At 49.5% G+C, this 14,779-nt stretch overlaps 6 protein-coding genes and 1 non-coding gene across 7 annotated transcripts; 5 read left to right on the top strand and 2 right to left on the bottom strand.

Moving 5' to 3' along the window:
- Nucleotides 1–359: 359 nt before the first annotated feature.
- L228DRAFT_227014 (Xpo1-domain-containing protein) lies at nt 360–4,280 on the top strand. The gene is made up of 5 exons (XM_018330437.1): nt 360–662; nt 868–2,431; nt 2,502–3,524; nt 3,588–4,063; nt 4,162–4,280. Exons 1-5 carry the CDS (start codon nt 648–650, stop codon nt 4,186–4,188), a joined length of 3,105 nt encoding a protein of 1,034 aa, XP_018190620.1. The 5' UTR covers nt 360–647; the 3' UTR covers nt 4,189–4,280.
- A 96-nt stretch (nt 4,281–4,376) lies between these two features.
- On the top strand, nt 4,377–5,110 carry L228DRAFT_60958 (hypothetical protein). The gene has a single exon (XM_018336765.1). It carries the CDS (start codon nt 4,565–4,567, stop codon nt 4,943–4,945), a length of 381 nt encoding a protein of 126 aa, XP_018190621.1. The 5' UTR covers nt 4,377–4,564; the 3' UTR covers nt 4,946–5,110.
- A 453-nt stretch (nt 5,111–5,563) lies between these two features.
- Nucleotides 5,564–7,664, bottom strand: L228DRAFT_217431 (S-formylglutathione hydrol). Its single transcript, XM_018330153.1, has 4 exons — nt 7,186–7,664; nt 6,789–7,009; nt 6,159–6,353; nt 5,564–6,032 (listed from the first exon to the last, which is right to left on the bottom strand). Exons 1-4 carry the CDS (start codon nt 7,448–7,450, stop codon nt 5,844–5,846), a joined length of 870 nt encoding a protein of 289 aa, XP_018190622.1. The 5' UTR covers nt 7,451–7,664; the 3' UTR covers nt 5,564–5,843.
- On the top strand, nt 6,487–6,586 carry L228DRAFT_t26. The gene has a single exon. It is a non-coding gene; the product is annotated as a tRNA-Ala (tRNA).
- Nucleotides 7,665–8,172: 508 nt separating the features above from the next.
- L228DRAFT_243851 (RNA polymerase Rpb6) lies at nt 8,173–9,338 on the bottom strand. The gene is made up of 4 exons (XM_018331784.1): nt 9,073–9,338; nt 8,653–8,964; nt 8,442–8,561; nt 8,173–8,386 (listed from the first exon to the last, which is right to left on the bottom strand). Exons 1-4 carry the CDS (start codon nt 9,108–9,110, stop codon nt 8,353–8,355), a joined length of 504 nt encoding a protein of 167 aa, XP_018190623.1. The 5' UTR covers nt 9,111–9,338; the 3' UTR covers nt 8,173–8,352.
- A 69-nt stretch (nt 9,339–9,407) lies between these two features.
- On the top strand, nt 9,408–11,698 carry L228DRAFT_258543 (hypothetical protein). Its single transcript, XM_018334093.1, has 2 exons — nt 9,408–9,637; nt 9,695–11,698. Exons 1-2 carry the CDS (start codon nt 9,517–9,519, stop codon nt 11,356–11,358), a joined length of 1,785 nt encoding a protein of 594 aa, XP_018190624.1. The 5' UTR covers nt 9,408–9,516; the 3' UTR covers nt 11,359–11,698.
- An 854-nt stretch (nt 11,699–12,552) lies between these two features.
- Nucleotides 12,553–14,733, top strand: L228DRAFT_265554 (hypothetical protein; the record flags this gene model as incomplete). Its single annotated transcript, XM_018334716.1, has 1 exon — nt 12,553–14,733. One exon carries the CDS (start codon nt 12,553–12,555, stop codon nt 14,731–14,733), a length of 2,181 nt encoding a protein of 726 aa, XP_018190625.1.
- Nucleotides 14,734–14,779: the final 46 nt, after the last annotated feature.

Consider the following 14,779-nt stretch of genomic DNA (forward strand, 5'->3'; position numbering starts at 1 on the left):
TTTTTTTTTTTTTTTTTTTTCCTTTTTTCCTTTTTTCTCCCACTAATGTCGAATCAAGGTGTAATCTGTTCAAATAATGAAAGTATGATGTGTCCTGTACAGGGTCGTCACTCGCGCGGAGACCAATTGAAGATGGTGGGGTTGTTTTGACAATTGTGGGTCGCTTGGCGCACCGTAGAAATAAAAAAGTGACGGGACGGACTTTTGGGCGGAAACACAACCCTTGTCGGCCCAAAGAGACAGAGTTGTCGTGTGTGCGGATGCGATCACTCTCTGTAAAATCAGCAATTACCCTCACAGTAACGTCGGCGTTGGTATATTGAAAACCCCACCACCAGCACCTGCCACGTCTCTCCAGTACTTGACTCAAGTCTTTTCTTTTTGACAATTTTATTGCATTTATACCACTTCCTCAAGGGCCCGTCACCCCGCAAAGTTGACTTGGAAACACCCACGGCCTCGGACAAGTCTGAACCTTGTCGACCAAAGATTAATATTTGTTTGAAACGCACCCCCACCGACTTCATATCGGTCGCCGCCAAAGAAAAATTCCCTGCAACCCGGAGCACCTGAACAAGCAGCTACCACGTCATATTGCGCATGCCGTAACTTTTTCCATTGCTCCCCGGCACAAATCTTTTTGGCAGATGATGGACGCTCAGGTATGCAAAGCAAATTGCTCCCAATTCCACATCATCACCTTTGTTTCCTCGCTCTTCCATCAGGATGAGATCAATGCGCTATGGAGAACGCAGATGAGCTCTTGTGGCAGTGTGAACGAAAAACGAAGGAAGGAGATCGACGCTGCAATCTTTTTACTTTCCCCCAAAAATAACTGTGGCTGACGATGGTGGTCGAGTTTAATAGGTTGAGAATGCCATCGAGATCGGTTTCAACCCGGCTGCGGACCAGAATCTGAAAAGACAAGCCTTCGATTTCTTAGGTCAATTACGCTCCGAATCCTCGGGATGGCAGGTTTGCCTTTCCCTTTTCACCCGCACTCCTCGCTCCTCCGAAGTCGTTCGTCTCGTCTCCCTCGAGCTGGTGAATAATGCTATTCAAATACAACAGCTTGATACACAGAGCCTAGCCTTCGTCAAGGAGAACCTGCTGGATTATTTGCGAAGGATCTATGGGGGTGCCAGCTCGCCGGAGGAGCTTGATTCTGCATCCATTCAGAACAAGCTCACGCAGACATTGACATACTTGTTTATGGCACTTTATGCGTCAGGATGGGAGAGTTTCTTTGACGACTTGCTGAGTCTGACTGGCCTCGCATCGGGCTCCGGAGAAGGCAATGTTGCGGGAACGGGGATTTATCTCCGTGCCCTGCACTCTGTGCACGAGGAGATTGCGGATCAATTAATGCCCAGGACTGCGGACGAGCAAAGGCGATGCAACGAGCTGAAGGACTTGGTTCGAGCAAGAGATGTTAGCAAGATTGCAGAATCATGGCCAGTCATTTTGTCACGGTGGCTAGAGCAGAATGATGTGATTATCGAAATGTGCTTGCGAACCGTTGGCCGATGGGTCAGCTGGATTGATATCGCTCTCGTCGTTCGAGAGCCTTTGCTCAGCCAGCTCTTCCAGATTGCGGGAAGAAACAAAGTAGAGGGTGTGGATCGGGTACGAGATGTGGCCATCGACACTTTCACCGAGATTGTGGCCAAGAAGATGAACCCAAGCGACAAGATCGAAATGATTATCTTTTTGAATCTCGGCGACATTGTGGGCAAACTTATTGCCAGTCCGCCGCTGCATGACCTCCGTGAGACGCCACAATACGACACTGACCTGGCCGAATCAGTCGCCAAGTTGGTCAACAATGCCGCCTTCGACATCGTGAAGACGCTCGATGGCGAGCAGGCTAATGAACTCGCCAGAGGCAAAGCAAACGAGCTCCTGCAAATCTTCGTTCCGTATATTCTGCGCTTCTTCTCAGATGACTTTGACGAGATTTGCTCCGTCATGATTCCGTCTTTGATCGACCTCCTCACCTTTTTCCGCAAAGATGCCAAGGCAAAGGGCGGACTGGACCCGAAATATGCGGGCATGCTTCCACCTATCCTTAATGCCATTATTTCCAAGATGAAGTATGACGAGACCGCGTCTTGGGGTACCGAAGATGATGAGACAGACGAAGCGGAGTTCCAAGAGTTGCGCAAGAGGCTTCAGGTACTTCAGCAAGCTGTCGCTGCAGTGGACGAGGTTCTCTACATTGGTGTGCTGAGCAATGTCATTGGGGATACCTTCATCAGATACAGCCAGAGCCCTTCGCAGCTCAGCTGGAGAGATCTCGACCTTGCCCTGCATGAGATGTTCCTCTTTGGCGAACCCGCCATGAGAAGTGGCGGACTTTACCACAAGGGACAGCCAGCCTCGCTCGCTGCTGAGAGACTGGTACAGATGATGGCGCAGATGGTTGATTCGGGTTTGTTCTCTCCGAACTTCAGAGTCATGAAAAGAATTCTTATAAGCTGAAACTAACTTTTTTTCTCCAGACGTTGCCTCTTTCCCCCATCCCGCCATTCAGCTCCAGTACATGGAGATCTGTGTCCGTTACGCCCACTTTTTCGAATACCATGCTGCTTCGGTTCCCCGTGTCTTGGAGAACTTTGTCCGGTTCGTCCATCACGATCACATCAGGGTGAAGACAAGATCCTGGTACCTTTTCCACCGTTTAGTCAAGCATTTGAGGTCGCAGTTGGGTGATGTGTCCCAGACGGTCGTTCAAGCCATTGGCGATCTTCTAGTCATCCGAGCAGAGTTGCCACCGGAAGGCTCAGGTGACGATAAGTCGTCTAATGAAGATGATTCCGCCGACGCCATCTTCAGCAGTCAACTGTTCCTTTTTGAAGCCGTTGGGTGCATTTCTTCAGTCGCTTCTGTCCCTGTTGAGCAGCGAGTTCTTCACGCAGCCACCGTCCTTAACCCCCTCTTTGCCGACCTTCAGACACACTTGGAACCCGCCAAGAACGGCGATGAGCGAGCAGGGTTGCAGATCCACCACGACATCATGGCTATTGGCACTCTTGCCCGGGGTTTTTCGGACTGGATGCCGGGAAGCACTACCACTACTTCCTCGGCGCCTCCAGAACAACTCTCAGAGGAGTTTGCTCGTGCTGCAGAAGCAATCCTGGTGACGCTGGAATCACTCAAATCTTCTTTGGAAATCCGCACGGCAGCGCGATTTGCCTTTTCTCGGCTCATAGGTGTGCTCGGTGCGCGCATCCTCCCTCAGATCTCACGATGGATTGATGGACTGCTGCTTGACAGCTCCAGCAGGGATGAAATGACGACTTTCCTACGACTTTTGGACCAGATTGTCTATGGATTCAAGGGTGAAATTTACAATGTGCTCGATTCTCTACTTACACCCTTGCTGCAGCGAGTCTTCTCTGGGCTCGCTGAACCCACTAGCGGCACGGATGACGAGGTTCAACTTGTCGAGCTGCGACGCGCATACCTTAACTCCTTGCTCATCATTCTCAACAACGACTTGAGTGCGGTACTCGTCAGCAACGGTAAGGCTAAGCTGTGAAGTTTTATTGTAACGAAATTGAAGCTTACGGAAGTTTTCTTTGCAGCCAATCAGCAGACTTTCGAGACCGTCATCACCACTCTGGAGCACTTTACACGAGATGTGACGGACTTCCCTACGGCCAAGCTTGCGTTTGGCGTCCTTTCGCGCATGTGCACCGTCTGGGGCGGACCAGACCTTGCAATCCCTTCATTCCCTCCAGCCGACCCATCTACTCCCACCGTGACTTCTCCAGCGCCCACTTTCCCTGGGTTCGATCACTTCATGATGACCAAATTTTCTCCCCTCTGCTGGTCTCTCCCCACCAACCCAGCATTCGATCCCAAGGATCCTCAGGGTAGACAGGTTCTCGGCGAGATTGCTCAGTTACAGCGAACAATCCTCTCCAAGACCGGCACCGATTTCTTAGCCTACCTCAGGGAGGTCGAGCTTAGGGGATTGGGTATTGAGGGAGATCCAGCTGAAGAGTATCTGAGGGCCCTCAGCACATTAGACCTCAAGGGTTTCAAACAATTCTTCCAGGTATGTCAATCTGATTACAGCAGATAACGTCATTCGTTCACCGTCAGCTGCTTTTGCCACAAAACGATTTTGGCTGACACCTTTTACTTTTACTTCAGGCCTTTGTCCAACGCACCGGCGCCTAATCCATTTTCACTTTGATAATTTCCTGTACCATCACCATTTACATTTTCCATCTTCTAAATCATCTTCCTCTCATAGACGATGGCTATGGCGGACATGAACGTCAGCGAGGAGATAGACTCGCTCGCACTGACGGCAAGTCGAATAGCATCTTTGATTGCATATTTTTGCCCTATCATTTTATTCATTTTTTTCAAATCCATCTTTTCGACATGTCTTGCATGATGGATTTCACATTGTTTAGCGATTTCCGAGGATTTCCTCCTTGTCCTTTGCTTCTGATTTTTTCGACTTCCCTCCGCGTCTGTCCTCCCACACGGCGTTTATCCTTTGCTTTTTGGTATTTTCCCCGAAACCCCTAGAGTTTTTGCTTTCCAAATGTTTTCTTCTTCAATTCTTACTGTACCCTACCGTATGTTCTACACAAAAGTCTTGTCCCCACTTTTCGTCACTTCATCTACGTCAATCTACGGATCGACGGAAAGCTTTTTTCTTTTTTTTTCCATTGATTTAACATTTGCTTATCTGTTTACTTTACTTTTGTCCTTATTGTCTTCGCTACCTTTGTCCTTGTTGTCTTCGCATTGCATTCCCTCTCGTTGTCATCTTATCTCGCCCTCCTCCTCATCCCTCACCCATCATCCTCATCATCATCGTCATCCTCTTCCCATCGTCGTCATTTTTTCATCATCCATGTCATTGGTACGTCAAGCGTCATGCTTCGCTCGGGCTCTGGTGTACAAAAAAAGGAGAAGATGAATTGAATGAGGCATATCATGTCTCGATTTATTGTCCTTTTCCCCCCTCCTCTTTCCTTCTCGTTTCGCCCTCCATCTCCTTGCTTGTCCCGATTTCCTTTTTCTCGATTTTGCAGTGTTGGGAAGGGGGGAATGGCAGGAGACCTTTTTTACCTTTTTTTTTTGAAGAAGAAGAAGAAGAAGAAGAAGAAGAAGAAGAAGAAGAATAAAACTGCCCTAGGAAATGATGCACACTTATTGGCTACGGGGATGCTGGCTGCGGCTGCTGGTTTCTGGCTGCTGGTTGTTGGTTTCTGGCATTTAGCCATCAAACAAGCTTGAGCCTATGCTCTATGATACGTAGTACTCGCACGCAGCCTTTATTACGTACGCAACGTACGTTGTATGGTCGCTTTTTTTTTTCTTCTCTTCTCTTCTCATCCTCCTTCTCCTTCTTCTCCTTCTCGGAATGTGTATAGTATCTATCGATGTACCTAGGGTTTTTGTAGATACAGTTTTTGGATCGAGATGAACGATAATAAAAAAGAAAGAATTAAATTAAATTATGTCAAATTATATCACTGATGTGGGCACTGAGCAAGAGTATTGCATGGATTGAGAAGAAGAGGATATACGTCATCTGCTCCATGTTCTCTATTTTTTTTTATTTCTCCTCCTTTTCCAACTTTTTTTGGTAAAAAGTTGTTTGTTTATTGCGTAGTAGTGAGCCTGGATTACATAAATCCAAATTGCATCTGAGTCTATACAGATAGTACTATCTACGGAGTAGGTTAAATATGTCATGTAAACTATAGGTAGTAAGAGAGAAAAAGACTTTTTTGGTGCTTCATTTCACGTATACTGTCCTTCTCGTATAACGGAAAGGAAAGGAAAGAATAAAAAGAAAAGAAAAAGGGAAATTAGGCAAAAAGGTATTTCGCAGCATGATTGACATGCTCGTCGGCAAAGCTGGCCATAAAGTAATAGCTGTGGTCGTAGTCAGGCTGGAACCGGACATTGACGCCGTCCTTGTGGCCGGATTGCTCGGCGGACTGGAGGAAGTTTTCGGGCAAGAGCTGGGATTGTTTGTAGAAGTTGTCGCCGGTGCCCTGGAAATAATGAAGCGCATTAGTTATCATATTTCCCCTTCCCTTCCCCCTCCTCTTTCCCCTCTATTATCTTCTTTGCTTTCCCCACTCCCCCACTCAATAAATTGGAGAACTTGGAGAACTTACGACATCAATCAAAATGTCCAAAGGTCCACCAGACCACTTCTTGATCAGTTCGGTAGCGTCGTGCTCCTTCCATTTCTCCTGGGCGGACTCGCCAAAGTAGCCCGTAAATGCCTTTTTGCCCCACGGGCAGTTGATGGGGTTGGAGATGGGCGCGAAGGCGGAGACGGACTTGTATTTGCCGGGGTTCTTGAGGAACTATATTTCCCACCGTATGGTCAGTTAAATACCGGAAGATAGTAAACAGAAATCGAAAACAAATGGATGAGACATGAGATTCAGGGGCTGCGCTATTTAAACTGTGGTAAGAGCAGCGTTTTCAACAACCAAAGGGTACATGGTCTAGTGGTATGATTTTCCCTTAGCATTTCCCCTTCCAAAAAGGGTAATTCGATTGGGAGAGGTCCTGGGTTCAATTCCCAGTGTATCCAGCTTTTTTGCCTCTTTTTCTTAGGATTTTCTGGGCGTCTGGATCTCGTGTTGGGATAGAGAAGCTCGTCATCGGACTGGATGAGTAGAGGCTGAAATTTTTTTTGGTGGTTGGTTATGGGGTGAGGTGAAGTGAGTTAGTGATGAGGGTAGTGATAGCAGAAACATAGGGACATAAGAGAAGAATGCTTCAAGACCACGCACCAATGTCAATGCACCGTGTCCGCCCATGCTGTGTCCTGTAATGCTGACGCGGCTGGAGTCGAGTTGCTCAAATGCTCCAAAGAGAGCCTTGGGCAATTCTTCGTTGATATAAGTGTACATTTTGTAGCCCTTGGACCAGGGCTCGGCGGTGGCGTCCACGTAGAAGCCTGCGCCAGTACCAAAGTCCCATCCGTCATCTTCACCGGCAATCTTCAATCCTCCTATAGAGTAGGCAAAAGGCGTTAGTCATTGTACTTGACTAAAAGGTGGGGGGGAGTGTTGCTGTGTCGCCGATTTGCGAAGATGCATTGGAAGACCTTCAGACAGTCCAAACACAACGCGAGCAAAGGTGCAACAATGTTTGGGAAAACAAGGCACATGGAGTGGTAAAACGTACTCGGACTCGTGTCAGGATAGACCACAGCTATGCCCTTCTGGCTGGCGCCGTGCTGGAAGAAACCCTTCTCGGAACAGTTGTCGCCGGTGCACGTCAAGCCGGAGAGGTAGAATAGCACAGGAACCTTGTGCAGCGAATTCGTTGTAGCTTGCGGAGGCAAGTAGAGATTCAGCGCCATCTCGCAGTCCGTGCTGCTGGCTTGGTGGGTGAGCTTGAGGAGCTTGCCTCCGAACGAGGCAATGGTCGCTTTGGTCTGGAAAGCCATTGTATCGTAGTGAGCTGAATGCACTAAAGAGGGGTATATGTTTTGGGTTGTATGTAGGTTAGTGTTTCCAGGTCCAGCTGGGAAAATCGTAGAGAGGTGAGGATGAAGAGGACAAGAGGATTTCCTTTTATATGAGTCGGGTTATTGGTGTGTGTTTTGGCGGGGGGGGAAATTGACCCCTCGGACAGATAGGGTACAGATAAGTTTGCTCTCTATTGCGGTCGGTAATGACATAACTGAGACAGGTCAAGCTCGCAATGGTTTAAAGGGAGTTTTTGCTGCCCCACACCCCACCTTTCGGGTTCGAGTTCCGCTTTGAGTTGAAGAATGCGAGGCATCAAGTCACCCATGTACTACTGCAATATGCTGTAACGGGCAAAGATCATTGTGCATATGCATATTCTCCATAATTGATTTATGTATATTGATATTTTTATTTACTTTGTTTTTTTGTTTTTTATTTTTTATTTTTTTTTATTTTTATTCTTTTTTGGCGCGCAATTATTCCATGCCGTTTTCTATTAGAAAGTTGATTTCATTAGAATCTTAATCAATGTCTCAGCAGACTTGATAATTTGGCTACGTTTGAAAAAAATAGTCAGGTATTGAATAAAAATTGATTGTGAAAAGAAAAATTTCAAGGATGCGATAAAATGATGACACAGGCAAGATATATCGCAGAGAGAGAGAGAGAGAGAGAGAGAGAGAGAGAAAGAGAGAAATCTGGACAAACCATTATATAAGGTCTATTGGTAATGATACTGCACACGTGGATTGACTGAAATTTTGATTCATGTAAAATAAAACAATATGACCAACTCCAAACTACCGGCACGATCCCAGACTATCGGCAATGCAAATCAACTTCCATGCAACCATCAACTTTTCAAACGGCGATAAAATTACAGAAGCTCCTCGCACGTCCAATCCTCATACCTAGACAAATGTTAACCTAAGCTCTTTCAACAATGCAGTATATCTTTTCACTTACCATCCATCAGGAAGATATCTCCGCACAACCAGAGGAATCTTCTTCTCCCGCAGTTCCTTGATAGCAATCTGCAAAGGATCCGTCTCACCCTCGAGGTCGACCAACACTGGTGCATTCATACTGAGCCGAACAGTTAGCTGAATTCCCCAGACTCTTCCAGTCACCCCTGCCAAACGGGGACCGCGTCTAGCTCTCGTAATATCTCGCATACCTAATTTGCAGAGCTCGCGTGCCAAGCACTCTTGCACGCTCGTATTTGGTCATATAAGGTGTGGTAGTCCGCTGGTCGTCGGGAATTTTCTTTTCGCGGAGACCGACAACTCCAGTCTTCTTCGCCGATGCGCTGGGATCACCGCTCACTACGACCTGCTCGCCGTTCGCTCCCAGGTCACCATTCACTCCGTTCATCTCTTCCTCCCCTTCTCCACGGGCGGCGCGCGCATCGGGATCTTCAACATCGTGAGCGTCGACGGGCTCGTCCTCGTCAAAGTTGTTGCCGTCATCGAAGTAGGGCTCGTAGCCGCTGAAGAATAGGAAAATAGTATCAGTATATGAAAACCGTGATACGCGATAAAACCGGATGAAAGAGAACTATATCCCATCCACGCGCCAGTAAAACAGGACTACTCACTCGTCCGCGGCTCCAGCATCATCACCGTAGTCAGACATAGCTGCTGTCCGATTTGTGGGCAAAATTTAAAGTGAACGGCTGGCGGGAGTATGAAGACGTCTGAGCCCTTCCTCGACCAGACCCTCGAATCGTCCTCGTGTTGCGGCGGAGGCAATTGGCAAAGATGGAGGCAGCGATAGGCGCAAAATCAACGAAATGGCAAAGAGTTTGGTCTGGCACTCTTTCTGTCGGATCGCGCTAATCCTGTTTGGGCTAAGAAGCGCCAAGATTTCGCATCCGCACAGAGCCAGGACATTCAACTTTACCCGCTGACAATTTGTATCACCCGGACGACCATCTTTTCTTATCATGTAGGGTTTTGTTCCCTCTAATTGAGGGTATTGCTCTTCGCTACAGTGGAAGAGCACCTCTTTTGTTTCCATATATTCCGTTGTGAGATTTGTCATGGCACTTGTGGATCTGGCTTCGCCGATCGACACCGCTCTGCCGCGAAAGCGAAGGGCAAGCGACCAAGATGAATTGGTGCCAGTGAAACGGCCTCGCAGCGAGGGACCTACTGCGAAGGGTATGGCTGAATCTTTGCCAGACTTCTAGCAGTATGATATACTGACTGCTGATACAGATATCCCTGCGCCTGAACTGGATCACAATTCGAAATCGGAGCTGGTCTCCGTTATCCAATCTGCATCGCCGAATCCTTCTCCACCTTTGATACCTTCAAAATCCGGAAACTCATCTCCTCGAAAACCGCCGTCAGAACAGAAGACTCATTTCTGCCCTTACGAAAATTGTGGCAAGTCATTCAATAGACCCGCGCGGCTGGCTGAACACATTCGCTCTCATACCAACGAGCGACCCTACAAATGTTCCCATTCTGGATGCGACAAAGACTTCCTTCGAGAGACTCACTTGAACCATCACGTGAAGAGCGCTCATTCGGACGTTCGGGACTACGTCTGCGATTGGCCTGACTGCGGAAAGAAGTTTCTTACAGCGACTCGGCTTCGGCGACATCAGGCGGCCCATGAGGGACGAGAAAAGTACCGTTGCACAGGCTATCCGCCTTGTAACGAGACATTCCGCAAGCATTCGACGCTACATCGTCACATTACTACCACGCATCTTCATCAAAAACCGTTCAAATGCACCAAGCTGAATAGCATCAGTGGCGAGCCCTGTACAGACGGGTTTGACACGGTTGGAAGCCTACGAAAACATGAAGCTCGAGTCCACGGCGGGAAACGGTTTTGGTGTACCGAATGTGACCAAGCGCTGATGTCGGAGGAGGGACTGGCTCCCGAAGAAGGGAACGACCCAAGGTCTGACCATCATCGGGTCGGTTTTGAGACGTATGCACTGTTGCAGGATCACATGCGCGTTGTGCATCCACCTAGCTGTCCTCACTGCACACACATGTGCAGCAGCCAGCGGGAACTTCGACGACATATTGAGATTTATCATTCGTCGGAAGGACTGGATGAGCGAAAAACCCATCTCTGCGAGTACCCGGGCTGCGGGCGCGGCTTCACCAAGAAATTCAATCTGACAGTCCATCTTCGTACTGTCCATGGTGGTGAGCGACGCTACGTGTGTGGGGAGACTGACCTCAGCGCGGCCAAAGGGCTGGAGGCATGGGACGGGCAAGGGGCATGCGGTCGTGCATTCACTTCCAAAGGTAGTCTTGAGGAACATGTACGCACGCAGCACCTGGGATGGGAAAGCCGGAATACCGCAAAGAAGCAAAAGAGGATGAGCGGGACTGGTTTTGCCTCGAGCGCAGCGACGGATCCTGCCGTCTCCACCATCACTAAACTCACGGGAGCCGGTTATGCAACGGATAGCGGCCGAGACATTGCGTGTCTCGAACCGGGGTGTGCTTTCCGATTTGTACGGCAGTATGATTTGGGAGTGCACCTGCGCAACGTCCATGGAGTTTCCGATGAAGATATCAATGATGCGCTAGCTGAAGCAGAAGCACTCTCGGGCGGAGACTTTTGGACGAGTGGAAAGACGTTTGTCGGACTGACGACCCCATGGGACGGGCAAGCGTACTCACCCTTTGTTGATGCCGGAGATTGTGCCGGATTGTCGCCGTCAAATGTCTTGCAAGAATCATCGTACCACGAAGACGATCCATTTCCTGGCTACGAGGTGAATGCGGAAATAGGGGGTGATAACCACCATTTGCCGTTGTCTGCGCTGGAAAGAATGCTTGGTGAGACGGAGCGCCAACTGCGCTCACCATCGCACGACCCCTATATTGACCCGGCGCTTCAGTCTATCTAACCGACGGCAAAACTAAAATAAGTGTAATATATACCCTGTAGACTAGTGGGGCGAACTTGGACCTTAATCTTCCGAAACCTGTCGGCAATTACGAGGCGTCCTGTGTTACTAACAAAAAAATTAATAGAGACTGGAACTTTGATTGTCCATGGAATTTTCCTTTTGCCAGTCATTGGAAATTTCCACCAACTCTTCGGTTTGAGTGAGAGGAGAAATCATGTGAAAGTGCTGGCGATCGACAGGGTTTGTTGATGACATAAGCAGATGACCGGGATGTTTCGTCTGGTCCTGTCCTTGTTGACCGACATGTTCTGTACCAGGACCTCTCGCGATCCAACAAAGTAGTCTGCACTGCGATAACTTACTGAATTGCTCATATAGAAGAAGAGTGACAGTTATGTTAATATGATAGTCATGACAGATGACGATAAAAGGCATCTGCCAGATGATTGGTGGCCGAAAACAGGGAATGACGTGTGGCTGAGCACCGCCCCCAGCCTCCTCCGTCGTCTCGGCAGAGTCTCGTCTCGGGCAGCACGAGGTCCCCTCGTGGGTCTCTCTATTAACTCCATTCCCGCTGCTTGATATGATGACCAGATGAGACGATAGACTATCCCGACACTTAAGACGCAGCTAATTACATGGTTCAATTGCCAGCGGGCCACTCATCGTCGTTCATGGTCAAACATGAATTGATCCCAGTAATGATGCATGGCCAGCCTCGTTGTTAACACTGGCTTTTCCTCGAGCGTCTTCTTCTTCTAACTCCCCCAATCCCACCGCCACCGCCGCCGCCGCCCAGCTTCAAGCTCCCCGTCCCCCAACCTCCCCTCTCAAAGTGACTTGCGCATTGCCATATTCTTTTCTCAAACTCCATGACGACCTTTTGCACCGTTTTCTTGGCTGCATCTTTCGGGTCCTAAATTTTTTTTTTCTGAAGAATTCACCCCCCCAGCTTTCTGCATTGAACTTGATTGAGGCTGGTGCTCGTGTTTACGGGTAGTGAATAGTGCCCGCATTTCGTTTCCAAGCCGTTTACAGACATCTTGTATCATCACATCTTTCCCTGACCACTACCGTCACTTTTTCAATCCTGGTCTGAATCAGGAAAATCCTGGGACTGAATAATTCCCAAAAAGAAAAGCATCTTGTCAACCCATTTGCAGAACGCTCTTCTGCGCCAGAGAATTGAGGATGGGCAAGCTTCGTGATGGCTTATCGACGTTTCGCCGTCGCTCACTGGGCCGGTCAACCAAATCCGCCTACAATGAAACTCACAATATGCCCAGCCTGGATACAATTCGCCGATATGATCCTGAGCACGGCGACCCGGTGCTGGTGAGCCGAAAACCCGTGCCCGAGGTGCGCGTTGCAGAAAGGCCTTCATTGTCGACGGTGCATCCTCTGCCAACGTCAGAGAGGTTATCAGCATCACCACCTTCAACTGGAAACTCTCAACCACATGAGATTCGGCGTAAAGCGGCAAGGCTCTCAAAAGTTGCGCCGTCTCAGCATGACTCGTCAGTTCGTACAAAGTCGATGAGTTCCCACCATGGAGGTTTGTCACCTCCTTATACCGAACATCATTCTACTGGTTACTCGAAAGAGCAGAGTGGACTTGACAATACGTCCAAGGATTCGCTGCAGCCTATTGATAACCTCCCATCCCCAGGAGCAAAGCTTTCCAAGCAGCTACATGAGGGACATGCCTTGTCTACGACTGGCCGCTCAACGACCCGCGAAGACTCCCAACTGCACTCAAGGTCTCCAAACCGAAGGACACCTCCAAAATCGTTACAAGCAGATAGCCCTCCCCGCCGAAAACCTTTGAGTCCAGATGTGCAACCACAAAGATTGACGCTGAGCGGCGAACGTGGAGAAAGCAATCAATCCATGCCAGCCGCCAGAATCGTGGAAAGTAGAAGCCATCCGCTTCCACCACTTCCACCAGCTCTGCAAGACATTCATCCGCAACCTGTGCGCCGTACCTCATCCGGGACGCAGAGTCCTTTGTCATGGAACCCGGTTCCTTCTGGACGGAGGAGCAGTACCGCTGAAAACCTGGAGCGGGCTCCTTTGCCTCCAACACAACTTTCCCCACGTTCAGATAACTACAATTCCCGGCGTCAGTCCTCGAAGAGGCCAGAAGACCACTCATCCACGACAACTTCTTCGTCGTCAGCACCTCGTCTAAGTCTAAACATGCCTTCAATTCCAGACACATCCCTCAATATCCCTCCTCCCTTTATTACAGCGAGCGCACCAAAGCCTGAACAAGCTCCAGCTCTAGCATCAGAAACTCGGCAGATTCAACCCTCTCAACCTCAGTACTCCAAAGCTGACGATGCGGCTTCTCCTACATCTCGTCCATGGCCGCTCCCGGATTTGCCTGCCACGGCGACCATGGTGCCACCGCACATTCGCGACCTACGTGCAAGCAGCGCGCCTTTACCTGAGCAGGAACCATTGTCGTCGTCTGCCACACCACCACCACAACAACAACCTCCTCCTCATCATCATCATAACCATCCTTCTTCCAATCCTACAACGTCGCGCCCTAGTCGCCCCAGTAACCACAAGCGCAAGTCCTCTGGGGGATCGAGCATCCGATCGTTTGCCAGCAAACTTCGGGACCCTCCCTATCCCAGCACCGAGAATTACTCTGCATCTGCACGTCCAAAACATGCCCCAGCACCCGTACGCCCCGCAACTACCGGTGGCCAGACGGGTCAATTTCTCGCCCCCCACGCTCCCCGTCCAAAGAGCCATCAGTCGCCAGACCCTTCGCGCCCTTCATCGCTGTGCATCACCGTCCCGGCCCCTGGGCTCACAGATGTTCATTTCTCATGCTATCATTCTCACCGTCGTATGATGCTGTCCCGCAACCTCTACGCGCCAGTCGCATGCATGACATGCGGGAAAGAAGACGATCTACCCCGATTCAAATGCACATGGTGCTGTTTGAGAATATGCCGGGGCTGTCTGATAGGCCTTGAAAAATGCCCCGGCCGGTCTTTGGCCATGTTCATGACTCGAGTTGGCGAGCGTGGAGCTGGCGCAGGGAAGAGGCATCGCCATACCATTAGCGGTGGATCCGCAGCAGTTGGTGCTGCCAGTAGTGGACACTGGTCCGGCGAAAATGACTTGAGGCGTAGTAGCATCAAGGAAATGCCCGGCAATCCACAAAGGACCAGTATCGGCGGTGGCAGTGGCCTTGCTCCAAGCGGAGCGACTAGCAGCAACAATACCGCGAGTAACAGTCGGCGCAGCAGTCTCGTCGGTAGTCCGGGGTCCAACACTCCAGGTGCTCCTAACGGACAAGCATTGACAGCCAGCAGCATCTCTCTCGGTCCTCCTCCGGCATTGAGGAATTGATGTCCGAACTTGTGTTGATTTGGCGTACTTTTGCAGGAAATTTCCT

Source organism: Xylona heveae (genome assembly GCF_001619985.1).
Source record: "Xylona heveae TC161 unplaced genomic scaffold L228scaffold_2, whole genome shotgun sequence".
Taxonomy (NCBI): Eukaryota; Fungi; Ascomycota; class Xylonomycetes; order Xylonales; family Xylonaceae; genus Xylona; species Xylona heveae.

Coding starts and splice junctions, on each gene's coding strand:
- L228DRAFT_217431 (XM_018330153.1), bottom strand. CDS start 7,450: ATGGCTTTCCAGACCAAAGCGACCATTGCCTCGTTCGGAGGCAAGCTC. Junction 7,010..7,185: donor CTATCCTGACACGAGTCCGA/GTACGTTTTACC, acceptor CCTACTCTATAG/GAGGATTGAAGATTGCCGGT. Junction 6,033..6,158: donor TGGACATTTTGATTGATGTC/GTAAGTTCTCCA, acceptor CATTATTTCCAG/GGCACCGGCGACAACTTCTA.
- L228DRAFT_243851 (XM_018331784.1), bottom strand. CDS start 9,110: ATGTCTGACTACGGTGATGATGCTGGAGCCGCGGACGA. Junction 8,965..9,072: donor GATGCTGGAGCCGCGGACGA/GTGAGTAGTCCT, acceptor CCTATTCTTCAG/CGGCTACGAGCCCTACTTCG. Junction 8,387..8,441: donor AGATATCTTCCTGATGGATG/GTAAGTGAAAAG, acceptor ACATTTGTCTAG/GTATGAGGATTGGACGTGCG.
- L228DRAFT_60958 (XM_018336765.1), top strand. CDS start 4,565: ATGTTTTCTTCTTCAATTCTTACTGTACCCTACCGTATGTTCTACACA.
- L228DRAFT_227014 (XM_018330437.1), top strand. Junction 3,525..3,587: donor TGCGGTACTCGTCAGCAACG/GTAAGGCTAAGC, acceptor TTTTCTTTGCAG/CCAATCAGCAGACTTTCGAG. Junction 4,064..4,161: donor GTTTCAAACAATTCTTCCAG/GTATGTCAATCT, acceptor CTTTTACTTCAG/GCCTTTGTCCAACGCACCGG.
- L228DRAFT_258543 (XM_018334093.1), top strand. CDS start 9,517: ATGGCACTTGTGGATCTGGCTTCGCCGATCGACACCGCTCTGCCGCGA. Junction 9,638..9,694: donor CGAGGGACCTACTGCGAAGG/GTATGGCTGAAT, acceptor CTGCTGATACAG/ATATCCCTGCGCCTGAACTG.